Source organism: Ananas comosus, linkage group 20 (genome assembly GCF_001540865.1).
Source record: "Ananas comosus cultivar F153 linkage group 20, ASM154086v1, whole genome shotgun sequence".
NCBI lineage: Eukaryota > Viridiplantae > Streptophyta > Magnoliopsida > Poales > Bromeliaceae > Ananas > Ananas comosus.
Window position 1 is genome coordinate 1810188 of NC_033640.1, and position 18578 is coordinate 1828765.

Genomic DNA, 18578 nt, shown 5'->3' on the forward strand with positions numbered 1-18578 from the left:
CCTAGTGTGTTAAACAAATCAAGTGTCAATGAAAATAAATAAAAAAATAAATCTTGGTGGGAGAAAAGCTTCAAAAGTGCTTTTTTGAAGCTAGAAAAATTCAAAGTAACAAAAAAAAGGCTAAATAATTTTATGAAAAACACTTCTAAGTTTATTATTTCTATGTCTCTCGAAGTTTCTGCAAAAATACTATTCAAGAAAAGATAAGTAAAAAGTCATACTAATATTTTCATTAAAATATTTGTTTTATACTACAGAATTATAGAAGTTTAAAATTAAAGCTTCTGGTGTTTTAAATTAAAAATCTCAGCTTCTTATTATAAGAAAAAATTTTAGGATTATCTAAAATCCGCCAAAATTATTTAAAAAGTCACATCAAACATATAATCAATTCGATTCGAGTCTCTCCTTGTGGCAAGTATATTAGATAAAATGATTTGAATATGAATTAATGTAGCTTTAATTAGATTTTGTTATTTTTTACTCTTTTATACTACATATAATGTTGATGCAAATTAGCACAAACCTTGGTTTTCTTTTTCTTTTTTTTTTCCCCTTGGGATCTCTAAATGGTGTAAATGAAGTACTAAATTTAATCAACTTATAATCATCATAAAGTGATTGCACACAAAATTCACAAGCAAAAGTGAAATGTAACAAACAAAAACAAGAAAATACATCTAAAATATTGATCAATTAATTTTATACCAACACAACAAGCAATTTCCCCTTTCATTAATTAAAATTGCAAGATAAAATAAAATCTAACCCCTGAACTTTTGCCAAAGTTTCACTTTGGCCCCTATTTTTTTAAAAATAAACTTAATGCGTCCTAAACTTGTAAGAAAATGTCAAATTGGCTCGTTTTGTTAAGTTTATTTACCAAAGACTAAAATACAAAAAAAAATTCTGTAAATATTTTTTTTTACTTTCTCTCCCTAATTTTTAAAAAATCTATATTTTATTCACTCTCCCCTCCCCCCGTGTCAGGGTTCTATCACTATTTCGTCCATTTTTTTATAATTTATACTGAAAATATTTTTAAAAATAACATAAATATATTAAAATATTATTATTTTTTTATAAAACAAGTAAGGTTTCTTCTAATGTTGTAACATTCTGAAAATATTTCTAAAATTTTAAGGGAGCAAGATATAAGTTTTCGAAAGTTAGAAAAAAAATAAAAAAGTGAATATTTACAAATGGTTTTCTACATTTTAGCTTTGAGACTAGTTCTGAATAGATGATTTTTTTTTTCATTGGTAAAATAAACATCAAATGACAAAATAGGCCAATTTGATATATTTATAGAAGTTTAGGAGACATTAACTTCATTTTAAAAGAATATGATACAAAGTAAAACTTTGAGAAAAGTATGAGACTACTAATGCAATGAAGTGGAGAGAGAGAGAGAGAGAGAGAGAGAGAGAGAGAGAGAGATTCTATCTCTCTCCTCTTTGCTCAGGTGTAAGTCCTCCTTTGCCACAACTAGGGCAACTTTTGAGACCAAAGCCTTGGCAATCAAAGCACCTGAAACACTCATTTATTAAAATAAAAAAAAAAAAAAAAAAAAAAAAAAAGCCAATGAAGAAGAAGGTTATAGACCATATGAATATATAACTCAAGAACAAGAAAAATAATTTTTTGAAGAAAAAAAAGGACAAAAAAAACTTACTTCCATCTTTCAAAAATATTCCCATTCTTCTTATTCTTTCCTGTTCCCTGCATCGGTTGGTTTCTATCAAATTCTACTAATGATTTACAGACGAGTAGATAACATATCATAAATACATTATGTGACATCCTAATAGTCCTACATCAGATAGGAACCAGTTATAATTGGGTGTGTAAGAGATCATGGACCTTGAAAATAATAACTGGACTCAAATATTTTTGGTCAGTGATTTGGGCCCAATAAGTTATTATTTCTAAAGGGTCGGATTGTTACACATTGAAATGAGTTTTTTTTTAACCAAATTAGACTAGTTGGGCATCGGATAGGGAGTATACCCTAGAAATAATAACTGAAATTAAGCATTTTAGACCGATAGTTTGGACTCAATAACTTATTATTACTAGATGATCAGGTCGTTACACATTGCAAAGAATTTTTTAACCAAATTAGACTAATTGGGTGAGATAACATGTGACATTAACAAATGTATTTATAGAACATTACTTATTGTTCTTTATGTATCCATGTAAACTTTAAACTAAATATATGGTATTTAGATTTTCAACTTTTAAATGCATATACTTAGGAAAAATCAAAGGTGTCTAAAAAGGAGAAGTTACATTAGTGAAAATATCCCTTGTGGGATATGCACAGAAATACCAACTTTGCAGGGCACTTATAATAATAGCTTTGTATATTTATATTAAGGTATATATGCAGAAGAAAATTATCGTACATGATAATCAACTATTTAAAAAATATGTGCTGATTTGAAGGACGCATTCGTCACACTTAAAGGCTCAACCATATCTCTCATGAGTTAGGTCTATTATTAAGTCTCTTCCCATGAGGTTTATTATGAATGGTAATTCCACTCAATTTATTGGGCTAACTCAATTCAATTTTTTTTTGTCTCCTGAGCTCATTGTCATGGAGTAGAAAGTTGATTTTATTTAAACCAATAATAAATAGCCAACAAAAACCTCCTTTTTCATTTCTGTTAAATATAAAATTAATAAATTATATAAACACTGTTTTTTAACAGTTTAAGCTCTTAGAGTACAATGGTTGTTTTACATGGTATCAGAGCAGGAGGTTCTGAGTTCGAGTCACGTCAAGCTTCTAGCATATTAATTTTCTCCCATTTAATTTAAGCCCACGTCATGAGCCGACTAAGCCCAGACTAGAGGGGAAGTGTTAAATATAAAATTATATAAACACCGTTCTCTAATAGTTTAAGTTTTTAGAGTACAACGGTTGTTTCACAATTTTTTTTAAAAAAATCCTACACATCACTAAGAATTAAATTATAAATGAAAAGATACATTTCTATATGAATTTATATGTCCTCTTCTTTTTTTGAATTAAGGGATAGAGAAGTGAGAAATAAGACAACCTTACATCCTGGACACTCAATTGCTCCTTTCCCACCACATGTTTTGCAGCCCTTTGAAACCTGCAAACAGTAAAAATATAAAATTAAAAATTTTAAAAAAAACCTGGAAACAGATAATTATTACTACTTTTTTCTCTCTTTTATTTTTAATGAAAGAGGTTTGATTCATAGTTGTGTTAATGAGTCTTTTAGTAGCATCAAATTGGAGTAAAACTTTTTTGAGTTTGTTTGGCCAAGCTTAATTTTGGATTTAGCTAAAACTGCCTTAGCCTAATGGCAGTATTCGCATTCGCAAAAGTATTACTTGAGTAGAATTATTCCAACAAACATAAATAGATTTTATTATTATTATTATTGTAATCTTCTCAATAGATTTCTGATGTTTCCTTTAGTTTCTCGGCACAACAAAAATTCTAAATTTTTATATTTCTCTAAGATAAAGTAGCTGCATTCGAAACTACACCAAATAGACTTCAAGGGGCATAGGAATTGTTAAAAAAAAAAATGAAACAACTGTTATTCTCCAAAAGCCAACGCTATTAGAAAATGATATTTTAAATTTTTATATTCAACACTTCGTTTTACATCTGAGCTCGAAACGTTTGATAGATCCAAAATATGAATGTAAATTAATTAAATTGAAGGAACTAGGATTTTGACAAGATTCGAACTCAAATGCTCCTGCTCTGATATATATTATATTACATTATTCTGTAGTAAAGAGAGAACAAAAACTCCATAATAAGAACAAATTTATGAAAAATTGTAACCATCTTATCACATGCATAACTTAGGGGCTGTTTGGTTGTACGCATTTGCAACTGCAGTGCAGTTGCAAATGCGTGCAGCCACAATTCCTTTGTTTGGTTTAGTGTAGTTGAGTTCAACTGCTGCAGTTCCAACTGCACAAGAAGGCCCAAATGCTGCAGTTAGAACTACATCCAAATTGATCGTAGTTCCAACTGCAGCAGTTGGTGAGGGATAGGATCACCCACAAATTAACAATAATAAATAAATAAATAAATAGTTAAATAAATAAATAATTTATGTATATAGGTAAATAAAAATACTTATAAATAAACTCATACTAATAAAAATTTTTAGACAATACAAGCTTTGTGCAAAAAATTAATTTTTTTAAATTTATTTTATTTAAAATATAAATATAGTTTTTTTTNGAATATTCTGGAAGTAAATATATATATATAAGATCAGAAAAATAAAGTCATATTTCACCAGGAAAAAAAAAATTGTTCTAAGGTATGAAAAGGGCTAATTCCTTGTTATTATTCTGCTTGTTACTTCGGAAAATGTTTAGGACAGTGCATATTACCTTTCTGAACTCGGTCATTGCCATGAAGAGGACGTTGCGCATCGTATGGTACTGCACAGTTCACAAACATAGGCAGTAAATTAAATATACGGGAAAAGAGTAGAGAATGCAGATATTGTCCCGGGTGATAAATCTTAGCATGGAGATATATTTGAAACTTTTGCTATCACGAGAAGCTGAAATTCGCTTTTGGCCCCAAAAGCGAAAGCTCCAATTTGAACCTTCTGCTTCTGCTACGACCAGAAGCGGTTGGAGAGATTCTAATGTAAAAGAAGAAAGTAGTTCTTTGAAGAGCTCTACTCAAATAGTACTGTAGCAGAAGCTCTTTCACAAACAAAAGCGTTTAAGAAAAACTTCGACGGCAAATTTGAAACCTTGGGTCAAGCTTAGGGATAGAGTTTGTGGTTAACTGAAGGAGATTTTGTTCCGTGAAAAGGATACAACAATTATTCTAATTTTGGAGATTGTCTACTTAAAAATAAAACAACAATTTAAAATACCAGAGAAAGAAACTCACCTGCAAAAGGTGTTTGCAAGTAGCATCAATAGCTGTAGTAGACCATGATGGGCCCAGAAATCTTCTCACAATTACCCTCGAAACCCTAGTTGGAAGCGAACCCACCAAAGATGCAAAAGAACTAACGGCCGCACTAATAATAGCAGACCTAAAAGGTAAAATAAATAGATAAATAAAGCAAGTTTTAGCAAAGAAAACTAGTGTTTCTCATTATTTTGCATTAGTAAGTGTTAATTCAATCATCAATTTTATCATTAATCGTATCATGTGAGTAATCCGCTCCCCATAGTAAATTGCTTCTGTGTCCGGTATTTGATTTGCCTCGTAACACTGTAACACTACATGTGTTCGTATATTTCCTTGTAACTATTATCATGTATAGGTAGGGGTGTAATGTGGGTCGTGCTGGGCCGGCACGGCCGACATTAGTCGAGCCGAAACAGGCTAGAAATCGGTTAGGCCCAGCCTTCAAATCCGAGCCGGACTATGCCGGTGCCGGAGCTAACAACCCTCCGGCCCGAAAGGCATGGGCCATGCCGGGCTAGGCCGTGCCCCAGGATGGCCCCTTAAATTATTTTATTTTTAAATTTTTTATAAATATGTAAATTTTAAAAAATAAAATAATAAATTATTCTATTTAAATTAATATTTTAATAAAAAAATTAAAATTTATAAAAATAATTATAAAATAGCAATTTTTAAATTTTTTATAAAAAATTTGTAAATTATTATTGTTAATTTTTTAAAAGAAGATGAGTTTTTGGTCCAATGGACCAAAATTGTTTGGTCCAATTTTGGTCCATTGGACCGAAAATAACTCCTCCCGACGTCTGCCACTACCTGATCTTAGGAGGATAGCTCCTGGCCTTTCTACCCAAGAGCGCAAACCCCGAGGCCCCACTGGGAGGTTCTGCAATGGAAAAACTGTTATCGATGTATTATGTAAGTTCGAAATCTACATTCTAATCTTACCACAACATATGCTTTAAAACTGATAAATGACTCTGTAAATTGGATTTTTTACTTTCACTGATAGACATTTTAAGTAATTGATAAAAGAATTAGTCTCACAACGTTTGTTTTATTTGTTTACAATGTGATTCTAAAGAAAAGAAGAGTAGATTGGCATTCACACAATTGTAGACTGTTGGCATTCGGTTAAATCGAATCGGGTACGCCCATAAGCGGGTTCGATCCGACGGTTGTTATGTTATCTAATTGGATTAGAATTAATCTCGCTTTCAAATTGAAAAGTTAGTTAGAGATAAATCCTAGTCATATTAGGATAACAATTAATAACCGATTTGACCTTATCTCTAACGCTATTAGGATTTTGAAATCCCTTATAAATATGCGGGCGATCCCACATAACAAAAAATGAACAAGAACGGAAAAAGAAAAGAGAATAAGAAAACGAAAGAGAGACACCTCATCCTCCATCAACCTATTATTCTAAGAGGGACTTGAACGGTGGATTTGTGATCGTGCTCGTTTGTAGTTCGATCCATCGCGAGTTTGGAACGTGAGAAGATTTAATCAAGGACGATCAAAGGACACGTGAATCAACCTCGACGATCCGGGCTCTTCGCGTTGTAACGCAAATCGCTTCCGCAAAAAAGGTACGAACGAATACTTCCGCTGCGTTCTACATAGACAAATATAAAGTATGCAACCACAAACTCGAACTTTGGAGGGCTATATGAAGCGGAAATAAATGACTTCCAGAGGCTACGTCTAGTCAGAAATCCTAATTATCTTACCAACCACTTCATGGGATAGAAAATAATTAAATTGGTTTTTCTCTTTTTCACTCTTTCAGGTGATTTACTGGGTCTTCCATATCTTCCACCATATACAAGCCCTGGTCTTAATGGAACAAGATTGCTTGGTGGAGTGAATTATGCTTCAGCAGCAGGAGGCATCCTGGATGAGACTGGCAGATATCTTGTATACATTATTCCTCTTCTTTCTTTCGCCCTAAAAAAGTCTTTCTAATACACATGAAAATATTATGAGCACGTGCGCATGCATTCACGTGCACGCGTGCTCGCATGTGTATATACGTAAACAAGGCACTAGAAATTGGAGAAAATTAGGTCATATACTCACGGAGATGTTCTATTCAGCACAAATCTACTTGGATTATAGTAGACCATCTATCTTAGATATATAAGTACCAGCTGCGGATATTGTGATAACTATCTTTTGCCCTTTCTTTTTCTTTTTTTTTTTCCTTTTCATTCCTCGTTTTTCTAATTCTTGTCTCACCTGAGCTCTTTATGAGTTAACCTACTGTAAATAATTCAGGGTTACGAGGAAAACTGTTTTTCCAAGCAATCTCAGAAATTAAGCCCTCCATTAAATATTCTCATGATCATTGGGGTTATCCTCATAAGTACTATCAATATCACTAAAATAAGAGACTCATTACAAATTTAATTCTACTCGCTGCTTAGAACTTGACCCCGGACCAAATGCACCTTAGGGTTCCTTATAGTGTCGAAATATGATACCAGGGAGACAGATTTGGCTCGAATCAGCAAGTGTTGAACGTCCAAAGCAACTTGAATGAAATCAGAGCCCTATTGCGTGGCGGTAACAGCTACAACCAATACCTCGCAAGGTCTATCGTGGTCATGGCCTTGGGTAGCAATGACTACATCAACAACTATCTATTGCCTTCTTTATACACATCCAGTTACAACTACACTCCTGAGCAGTACGCAAACCTCCTCCTCAATCACTACACAAGGCAGATATTGGTAAGCGAAAATAATAATACAAATCTCATGATTTTACTTTAAATCTTGTGATTTTACTTTTGCAATTATCTTTTCCTTCGATTTCCACTTAGAGATAGGTGATGAATAGTCCGTATTACTCTCCTTTTTTCTCCGAAGAAAAGGAAAAAAAAGCAATGAATATTATGCAATAGCCAGATGATTTTTTTTTCTTTCTGGTAAAGTAGCTACTTCAGTTTCAATCGTGCAGAATTTTTAATAATTTCTCTTACTTGCCGTATGAGTGGTAACTTCTTTTACATTCTTAGAATGAATTCAGACAATATGTGTTGCTTCAAGCAATAATTGTTGGATCTAAACTACGCAACCCAAGCAAATTATGATTGAATGGCTTGATCAAGACGACAGTTGATATAATCAATTATTTATAACAAGAAATTTCTAATTAGGACTAACTTTTGTGCGACATGTCCTTCAGTACCATTCTTTTATAGCTGTGCTTATGATCCAGTTTAACTTCCTAGGATAAACTGTTTCGTATCAGTATCTCTTTTTCTATAACACTTCTATTGGCTCGTTCACTCCATGTGGTCTCCTTCATGCTCTCTTTGTATCGAGACTCTTATGCTTCCTCAAATTTCTTCTTTTTTTTTCAATTTGAGATAAGCTTCCTTATATTTCTTATTTTCATCAGGTCGCTGCACTATAATTCTATTTTCTTTTTCAATTTGAGATAAGCTCTTCGAATTGTTCATTCTCACAGGCGTTATACAGCATGGGGCTGCAAAAATTCCTGCTCGCAGGGGTGGGGCCGCTAGGGTGCATCCCAAGCCAGAGGGCGTCAGGTCTAGCCCCAGCCGATCGGTGCGTCGATCAGGTGAATCAGATGGTCGGTTTCTTCAATAGGGGCGTGAGATCACTGGTCCAGCAGTTGAACACCAACCATCCAGGAGCAATCTTTGTTTATGGCAACACATATGGTGCTGTGGGAGACATTCTCAACAATCCCGCCACTTACGGTTTGCCCACAACCCAAATTTTAAGTTTAACCAGTACAAAGAGGCAGCCAATTAATCGACTTTTACAATACTGTATCCAATTTATTCTTTGAACATATTGATCTACGGCGTAAGTTTTATTCTCATCAAAATTAACTTATTTTATTCATTCTTCTAACATATCGATCTAGTAGCATAAGTTTTATTCTCATCAAAATCAATCAATTAAATTCATAAAATTATAACATTGCATTCACCTCCCATTTTTATTTAAAAATACCCAAAAAGGGAAAGAAAATAAAAGGCAACCAGTACCATGTCACAAGGCAGATGGGAAGTATATTATCCGAAAACCTATAAAAGAACTGCATTATTTCTCTAAAATAGTGGGATTTTTTAGTTTCCAGATGGCTTTAATCCATTTGATTCGATTCGTTTCTTGAGTTATTCACTTCAGATAGGAAAACTATTAACCCTCCTTTCCTAAGAAAGTATGCAAATTCAATGATATTATAATCAAGCTTTGTTTCATTCTTTCTATTTTTAATTTTGTTTTTTCTCTTTTTCTTTTTTTAGGTTTCACAGTTGTTGATCGGGGTTGTTGTGGACTAGGGAGGAACCAAGGACAGGTAACATGCCTTCCCTTTGCTGTGCCTTGTACTAATCGGAATCAGCATGTATTTTGGGACGCGTTCCACACAACACAAGCCGTGAACGTGATCCTCGCACAAAAGGCATATACTGGGCCTCAAAATGATGTCTACCCCATCAATGTGCAGCAACTGGCTCAACTATAGATTACAAGCAACTTGTATAAGAGTACATCAATCCCACAAATATGATGATGGATCAATTAACATCTGCATGTTATCTCTTTCTCCCTTTTTTATCCCTCTTTTTCAGGTAACAATATCTGAGTGCCCTCTACATATGTAAGTGTGGTAGACTTTGCAGAAGCATGGTTGGAACCTTATAAAAGTGCAACTTCTCTTGCTCAAAAAGATCATCAGAAACAAAATCTAGCACGCGTTTAATTCGTATGGGGTTGATCTCGGACAGAGCCAAAAAAAAACAAAAGATTATCAATTTTGTGAGGTTCCAAAACCAGAGCACACCTAGCACGTTAAAAGGAGATAGTATTTAAGATTTAAGTTTACAAACAGTAGGGGCAGTTTGCCAGCAATAAAAGAGTTTACTAGCCTTTTTTATGTTAGGTTACTTCAAGCAGCATGCTAGTGAAGAGGACCTCATAATAAAAACAAGGTCGTTCCCCAAAATATAGTAGAAGAGAATACCTAAGAATCGAGCCATACCCAGTAATGGATTTTTGCCAACAACAATGAGTTTCATCTAAGAACAAGTGTGCTTAGATGTTTGTTTATCGAAAACTTGAGTTCATTTATAGCCCCATTTTATATACAACTAACCTATACTGGTGAGAAAGGTTTTAAATGCCCGTCGGCACGGGCCGTATCCACTGTGCCGTACCGTGCCAACAAGATACCGGTACGATACAGACCTCGTGCCAATGGCACAGCTCAAAACCCTCTATTCTTTAAATTAGTAAATAATTTTCTCAATAAAGTTCAAAAGATGTGATAAAAAGACATAATAAATAGTTAGGATATTTTGTTGCTAAAGAAAATAAATATTTCATACTATTATGTATCGGCACATAAGAATTTTTTTGACCGGCACGCATCGGCACGGCTCGGCACACACCGTGCCATATCGTGCCGGCAAGTTTCCGGCACGACCCCGTGCCACGGCACTTAAATCATTGCTTGTGAGGATTACAAAACAGGCAGGAACCATATCAAACAGGGAATCAAAAGTAGATTTAAAAGGAGTGATCTAGTACGTATTAACAACCTTTTTTTTTTCCCCTGATAACATCTACATATTAGTGAACTTGAACTTTGTAGCCTATATTGTTTTGTTAGGCCCATCTACACAGAAAATAACTCTTTCTAACTTACACAGGAATAACTCTAAGTAAAACCTCAGAAAAGAAACAAAATCATCAAAGGAACAATTAAACAATCAGTTTACAGCTATTCACATAAAGCAGAATTTTGCTATTTTATTACCAAATAAATCAAAACTAGGCGCACCTTGGCATGCAGAAAATATAGCTTGAAAGTCCACTCTTTTGACTTGATAAATCAGAATATCATCAGGCTGGATATTTTGGCACTTCAAATTCCTCTTCTCCATCCTCTAAATCCACCTGACAATTAGATTCTTCTTCCACATCAGAATCAGTTTCATCTTCAGTGAACTCCCTTTCGTTGGAATCAAATTCATAATCTGAGTCAACTTCCATGCCAGAAAAATCTTCTGATACATCACAATGATCAGAAGAACAAACTCTTTCTTCCTTGGAAAAAATTAATTCCTCTGTTCCCATGCTAAAGGGGTTTTTCTGATCATCACCATAAACTAAATCAGCGTTCCTTGTCTGTGGGTCGCCGTAAAGTGCCACATGTCGGTAGTAAAGCTCGAGTTCCTTCTCAGATATCGCGATGAACCGCCTAACTGTCTCAAGCGACTGCTCATATTTTGATTTCTCAAGTGCCTAAGAACAAAATTGTTAAAATTTAGCTGCTTGAAAGATGTTTCAGTAGAGCTGCTTGGAGCCCTAGCAGCTTTCTTCTTAAGAACTTGTTCTGCTTATGCAGAAGTGCTGTGTAAGCAGACTTGTTTGGCTCCCAACAGCTCCAGTATGAAAATAGAAAAAGAGGCCCCAAACTAGAGCTTCCGTTTTTGGTGCACAGAGCTCATTTTGCTTTTGTGCCAACTCACAAGCCTAAATATTTGTGTTTCTGAAACACTCGGCATATGCTTCTCGAGCAGATGAGGTGCTCAAGAAACCAAGCCAAACAAGCACTCCTAACAGCAGAATGCTGCAGCACAAGCTTCAAGTGGAGCTTTTCCTTTTGCATCCTAGAAGCTCATTTCAATATATAACTCAAGCCAAAATCTCTAAATTCCTTGTTTTTCAAATGCTTGGCTTCTGCTTCCCAAGTAGTTAAATTGTGTAGTTGAAAAGTTGTGCAATCAAAGAAGCAAATTATTAAAAAAAAAACTAAAAAACTAAAAGAAAAAAACTAAAAAAAAAAAAACTCAAATTGCAAGTACCTTTTTCTTCGATAGTGTATCAATCGGTGACATAACCTCAGGCTGAACATAGTTCTTTCCACGATAGAAAACAATCGTGTCATTCCCAATAACCTGAATAGCTACCCCACCACTAAGCCTTTCTAATTCTCTAGCATATTCATGAACTTGGCCTGGTTTACAAGGCTTGCAGATAACCTTAACAGTTTCATGCTTTTTCCAATGCAAGTGCATGTTGAGTATTACTCCTCCAAATATGCCTCGCCGTCCAATGGGAACATAGTTAGATTTTCTCTGAGCCATCTTCTTTACGTAAAATCGTTCCTCACCCGTCAGTTCTTCAGGTTTAACCATCGGGCCTTGAACTTCCGGGACTTCATATTTCTTTAGCTTTTCGACAAGCATAGCTTCCTTTAGTTTGGCCTGCATTGAAAATGATCGACTAAATTAAAATTCCTATCTATAATAAGTTACAGGACATGATGATACAAAATTTTCCTAGTATCTATAATAAGTTACAGGACATGATGACACAAAATTTCCCTAGTGTAAACTGAAAAAAAAAAAAGAGGGGCTTGTCGATAGCTAAACATATATATTTATAAATAATATCATTCATATATCACAGTAAAATAGAAAGACTTCCTAACTATCTTACACCGCCTACAGTCCTACACTAACTGACTTTGTCTGAGATTAGACTGGATAAGCAAATGGAAAATCCATTCCTACTCTTTTTGAATGAACGATCACATAGGGTCTGCCAAACCAAGCATCCTACTGGGATGGTTTCTTCAAATAAATGGATGGTTATTTCAAATGAATGTATAAGTTAACACTTAACAACTTCCAAAATAAATTAATAAATAAAATCTAAAACCAAAGAGAGTAGCAACACAAAAGGGTAAATTAGATACCTTCTCAATCTTATACTTGATCCGAGCCTCGGCAGTGGGAAATTTTTGCTTTTTCTTCAACCCTTTCGGCCGTATTCGTCGTGGATCTTTTTTGTTTGCGTCCTTCCTTTTCCTCTTCTCCCGTTTCCTTTTGAGCTTAAGTCGCTTCTTCGTGAGCCATTTCCTCTTTTTCGAAGGCTCTATCTCATGGGTCTCGAATTTTGGCATCCCGTCATTAAGGACGAGGTTCACTGATCCATAGCTAACATTCCTTATATTCCATAAATTCCCAGATGGGTGAAATGAGTGTGAAATTTTGTTACATGGAACAAGAGAATACCTGCTTCAAAACGCGAAGAGAGATGATCAGGAACGAACTGAGGGTGAATTGCATTAGGGTTCCCCAAACTTTTTAGAAGGTTTCAATTTGGTCCCCAACCTTTTCATTGTCACAAGAAAATGTCTAATGTTTACAATCATAACATTTTCATTAAATTTATGGGTTAAATAGGATCAAAGTATCCACACAAATCAAAAAGTTACATAGTAGGTATATGACGATTGCATTGTTAGTTCTGTATAATTTGGAAAAGGAATCTAACCGAAACTAGGAGAAAAGATTGAGGACACCCTCCACCGAACAACTTAGAGAAGCTACGAGAATCAAAAAGAAAAAGTGATGACCTTGACGACGGAGGGAGAGGGGCAGCAAATGCCCTAGAAAACAACAAATTATGAAGAGATAAAGAAGGCGGCCTTTGCAGCCTTCGAAGAAAGAGGAAAGAGCGTGCCATTGCTTATTACTAAATGCATGAGGAGGTGGAGTCAATCAACATCTAGTTCAGTTGTTCACCATTTTTCCTGAAAAATCATTTGAATACAAATTAGTTTAACACACGTGTTACAAGAGATAGCGATGAAATCCAAGAAGAAGATTGGTGAAAAATGCATAGATTTTGAAAAGGAAAAGCAACGATAATCAAACTTGGGTAATAAGTGGCTATTTGGTTCCGCTTCTACTTCTACTCTCAACAATAGTCACTTTTAATAGAGCATTTGGCAAACAGGAAAAATCTTGTGCTTATGCTGCAGCGGGAATGATAAATGAGATTCTGAAGCCCAAAGCCAAAAGCTCGAATTTGGTGCTTCTACTTCTGCAGCAGAGACAATCTTTTATTGAAGGGATTTTTAGTACAATGCTTCTTCTAAAAGCACTATCCAAACAACAGTTCATCGGACAACAATACACCCTACAGTAGAGCCAAACAAGCCCTTGGTGCTTGTTTGTCCAAGCTTCTAGTATGGGATAAGAATGGCTTTGCGAACCAAAAGCAAATACAAGCTTCTAGCTGTAGTAAGAAGCTAAAATGAATTTTGAAAAATCAAAAGTAAAAACTGTAATTTGAAACTCCTACTTCGAAATTCCGGAGGAGATTGTTGATTTTTCTCTTTTTTTTTATTTTTTTCCCCTTATTATGATGAGAGGGACAGTTTATTAATCCAAAAGCCGCAAATGCATTTAGATGGTCCTATTTATTAATCCAAACGGCAAAATAAATCCTATTTTCCACAAGCTACACTAACAAAACGATTCAAGTAGTCAAAATTTTAAAACAAAAAAAAAAAACACTTTTTCTCTTCGGCATCTCAACAAACACCTTTCCTGCGCACTACCCTATATTACAGCAAGCAACATCCATTTCGCGTCACAAGTAAAACACAATAATCCCTAACCCTAAGCTTCTGCCTGAACAGAGTTTCGGTTCGCTAAACAGCTTCCATCTGAAGCAAAAGCAGAAGCTTTTCACCAAAGCTGCTTCTTTTATGGCTCCAAAGCTAATTTCCGCTTCCTGATGCAGCAAAAATCAACAGCAAAAGCAGAACCCATTTCGAAAACCACCCAAAAGAAGCACTTCCTTATGCAACTAAATCGTGAAAAAATTCCAAAAAAATTTAAAATATAAGCGTTGAATCCGAACCCTAATCCAAAGGAGAGATCGTCGGAGATGAAGGGGGAGGGAATGGAGAGATTAAAGTTGCACTCCGGACGAGGGTTTGGGGAGAGCGGCGCCGAGAGGAACGAAGGGCTAAAATTTTCTCTTTTTTTTTTGTTTTCAGAAGCGTATATACGAATTCTTATTTGATATTTATAGAATTTTAATTTGGAGAAAAATTGTATGGAAAGCCCCTCAACTATACGCATTGCATGAAATGACACTACTTTTTAAGTTGAGAAATCTTTTCAGAACGGAGCATAATTGAGGGGGTTTATCCATAAATTTTACCTAAGAAGTTTGTTCCGAAATAAAAAAGGTAAGGATTATTTTCCAAATATCATATAATTTAGGGGTTATCCGTAAATTTACCACATAAATCTGGTATATTTGCAATTTTCTCCCTAACAAATACAGATATTATATATCTCTATATAGCACTCTAAGGTGGAGTTGTGTGTATCGCCCTTTGTGTTGACCGTTCACTATTGCTTCTTCCTCCTCGTAACCTATTTTTAGGGCTTTTTGGGGCGCGTCGAGGGCCACGGCGAAGGTCGCGTCCATGGCGACGGAGCAACCCAAAGGTTCGATCATTCCCCCTCCCTAACCCCACCCACCCAAATCTAGGGTTTTCGCTCGATCCTCTTTCCTATGGCCTTTTTTTTTATTTCGCATCAAATTCCAACAATTAGGGTTTGTAACTAGCCTCCGCTTCAATTTCGTGTTGGAACTTTAGCCACTTGGTTTGGAATCGAAATTTAATTTGGATTTGATTCGCAATTCGAATGAATTTGAGTGAAAAATGTGTTAGTTGGAACTTGGAATGATATGTGGTTGAATCAAATACGAATGGAATTCAAATTGGTTTTGAATTCAGAAGTATTCATTGTAATATAATTAGATATGGATTGTTGCGTTTGAACTAATTTGGAGTTGAATTGAATTCCACTGCGAAATCGTTCCAATTTACCTACTTTTTGCTCTCAATTTCGCCCAAATTCCAACAATTAGGGTTCGTAAGTGGCCTCCGATTTGAATGTCGTGTTGGATTTTAATTTGGATTTGATTCGCAATTCGATTGAATTTGAGTGAGTTCGATTTGGGGTTGAAATCGTTGGTCGGAAATTGGAATGATATGTGATTGAATCTAATATCAACATAATTCAACTGATTTTGAATTTATTGGTATTCAATTTAATTAAATTAGATATGAATTTTTGTGTTTAAACTAATTTGGAGTTGCATTGAATAGTGAGAAAACTAGTATGTCCATTTTAAGAAGGGTTTTTTTTTAAAAAAAAAAAGGCTATGCATATGTTGTAATTAACAACATCAAAAAGGCGAGAGCTCAAATCCCAATCAGTATTTTTGTGCTGTTTCATTTGCTCTCAATCCCAACCTGATCTGCATAATTTATGCTGTTTGGGAACCACGTAAAAACATTGTAATGGAAAAAAAAAGAGGGTTTTTCAACACTGTGAACAATTTTTTTAACAAAGAACTGCATGGATATCTAAAATAAAACGTTGAGATACACTATGTTTTCTCTAAAACCTTCTATTTTGGGGTAAAATAAAAATTCACCTATGAAGCACAGATACTTCAAATTTCATGCCATTTCTGTATCAGACACATATTGGATACCGATACGCGCCCGATATGTGTCCGATATGGGAATGAAGTACAGATAAAAAAAAATATTGGATATAGCTCGGATACGGGAGGGATACGGGAGGATATAGGGGATATGGTCGGATTCTTTTTTGGTCTAAAATGACGGGAACTCGAAACTTTTCAAGACTGCCCACGTCCTGACCCATTGTAAATAAGGAAACGAGTGCGAAAAATGTCATTCTCTCTTCAATTCGTCATTTCTTCGAGAGGTTGATCCGTTTAGATTCAAGCATATTGTAACTGACCAGTACTCAAGGCGATACCGCAGTGGCAGAGTAATGTCTGAATTCGTTTACGGTGGGTACGTGGTCAAGTTTCGGGGACGAAACTTCTTTTAAGGGGGAGATAATGTAAGGACTGAGATTTTGGCAGTACAGTTAAACTCTCTGTTGACGATGTTTCTGTGTGTAATTTAATTACATAAGCACTTGTCAAGTTTCAGGAGAAAATGAGCTAGAATGGAGAAGTTACGCGACCAGGACCGATGACTTAAAGTGAATAGTAACTCCGGCTTTTCGGATGAGCCAGTGAGTACAGAAGGGTTCTGGTGCGTATTGGACTTCGAACATAGGCCTCCAATAGCTCGTTTCGAACAGCTCGACTATTCTGGACCCAATGGCACTGACAGAATTGGGTTCTGATGCACGATTGTCGAGAAAAAGGGGTTTGATTGATTTCACATATATTAATGTATGTGGTTTATTGGTGGAAACAAAGAGGGTAGGTTCCGTCGCGTATCGGAGACCAAATCGGACACAACAAGATGCTAGATTCGATGCCCCAGTCATGCTGAATGTTCTGGCGTGATCCGTTCGGAAATCCAACGGACGGATCTCCGAGAATTAGAAAATGTTCGCTGAGGGGTCAAATTGGCAAAAACGGAAAAATCTGCGAAAGGTCTGGTATTTTATGTACTGTTTTGCGTGGTTTCGAACATTGAGGTGCGGGCATGCAAAGTGCATGTGCTGTCAAGGCCTGGGTAATATATATTTAACTTTGAAGGCGTTTTCTGCATTTTGTCCATAGTGTATATACGGGCAGCTAGGGTTTTCATGCATAAACCCTAGCCCTAGCCCTAGTATTAAAGTAAGTTCAAAAAAATTCTTATTATGAGCTCAAATTAGTTCGTGCTAGAATAAACACGACATGAGCTTGTCACATCAAGTGGATAAGCAAGAAGAACCTACACAACAACTACAACCTGGATATGACCAGGAATTACTAAAGTGACACAAACACAAAGTATTCTTTCTATCGTACCGTAAACAAACACCACATGTTCAAGCCTTAAATCCGATCGCAAGCCACATTAATGTCACGAGCACTCGCAGAATTATCATGGCCACAGACACAACACTTCAGATTAATTTGACCCAAAAGATTTAACAAACAAATTTAAAAATCAAGTGAAAATGTACATAAACCCTCTTCAGGCCTCAACCCTCAATTTTAATTTTTTTTTACTTTTTGTTTCCATTTGCATCCTCTCAACTTTCATTCGTTTTGATTTCAATTGACGAATTTGGTTAAATAAATAAATCAACGATTTCGCCACATTTCACGTTTCCAACTACGTTTTTTTATCCGAAGTGCGCATTCCATTAATAACTAGTGATCAAAAACTAATGGAGCTATCAATTTTAATAAAATTTTTGATCCACAAAAAAGAGAAGTTCAGAGGCCTATTTCAAAATGGACCATAGTTGAGGGGGTCTCCATCCATGCACTTTTACCTAACAACTACCAATAAATAGAATAGATCATGGCTAATACAAGTAACAAAACATATCGCATCAAATCGAATCGCAAAAGAGGATCTCACGGATCTGGAAAAGGGGGAAATGATCTGGGAATGGAAAGGGAAAGGGAAAAGAGGAAGGGGGGAGAGGGATCGGGATCTGACCATCGCCGTCCTTGTCGAACAAGCTGAAGGCCTCCTTGAACTCGGAGATCTGGTCGTCGGTGAGCTGATCTGCCATGGATCCTCGGAGATCGAGCACACAAAGAGAGAGAGAGAGAGAGGGGGGAGAGAGAGAGAGAGAGAGGGGAAGGGGATGAAGAAGAGATCTGAGAGAGAGAGAGAGAGGGAGAGGCTCCGAGCGTTTTGCGGCTTCGGGTTCGAGAATTTTAGGGTTGGAATTAATTTTTTTGGAATTTTAGGCTAGGGGTTATAATTTTTAATTTTTTTGTTTTTGTTTTTTTTAAGGTCAATTTGCATAAAAAATTCACTAATT

At 35.5% G+C, this 18578-nt stretch overlaps 3 protein-coding genes across 3 annotated transcripts; 1 reads left to right on the forward strand and 2 right to left on the reverse strand.

Moving 5' to 3' along the window:
• On the reverse strand, positions 676 to 4446 carry LOC109726035 (protein EMBRYO SAC DEVELOPMENT ARREST 3, chloroplastic). The gene is made up of 5 exons (XM_020255465.1): positions 4405 to 4446; positions 3286 to 3341; positions 3072 to 3174; positions 1676 to 1722; positions 676 to 1530 (listed from the first exon to the last, which is right to left on the reverse strand). Exons 1-5 carry the CDS (start codon positions 4444 to 4446, stop codon positions 1443 to 1445), a joined length of 336 nt encoding a protein of 111 aa, XP_020111054.1. The 3' UTR covers positions 676 to 1442.
• On the forward strand, positions 5408 to 9457 carry LOC109726036 (GDSL esterase/lipase At1g71250-like). The gene is made up of 6 exons (XM_020255466.1): positions 5408 to 5445; positions 5772 to 5863; positions 6741 to 6868; positions 7438 to 7683; positions 8426 to 8681; positions 9237 to 9457. Exons 1-6 carry the CDS (start codon positions 5408 to 5410, stop codon positions 9455 to 9457), a joined length of 981 nt encoding a protein of 326 aa, XP_020111055.1.
• LOC109725422 (uncharacterized CRM domain-containing protein At3g25440, chloroplastic-like) lies at positions 10775 to 18359 on the reverse strand (the record flags this gene model as incomplete). The annotated part of the gene is given in 5 exon segments (XM_020254610.1): positions 10775 to 11238; positions 11802 to 12203; positions 12698 to 13016; positions 13361 to 13537; positions 18248 to 18359. Coding segments are annotated over 4 exon segments (1233 nt in total). The 5' UTR covers positions 13471 to 13537; positions 18248 to 18359.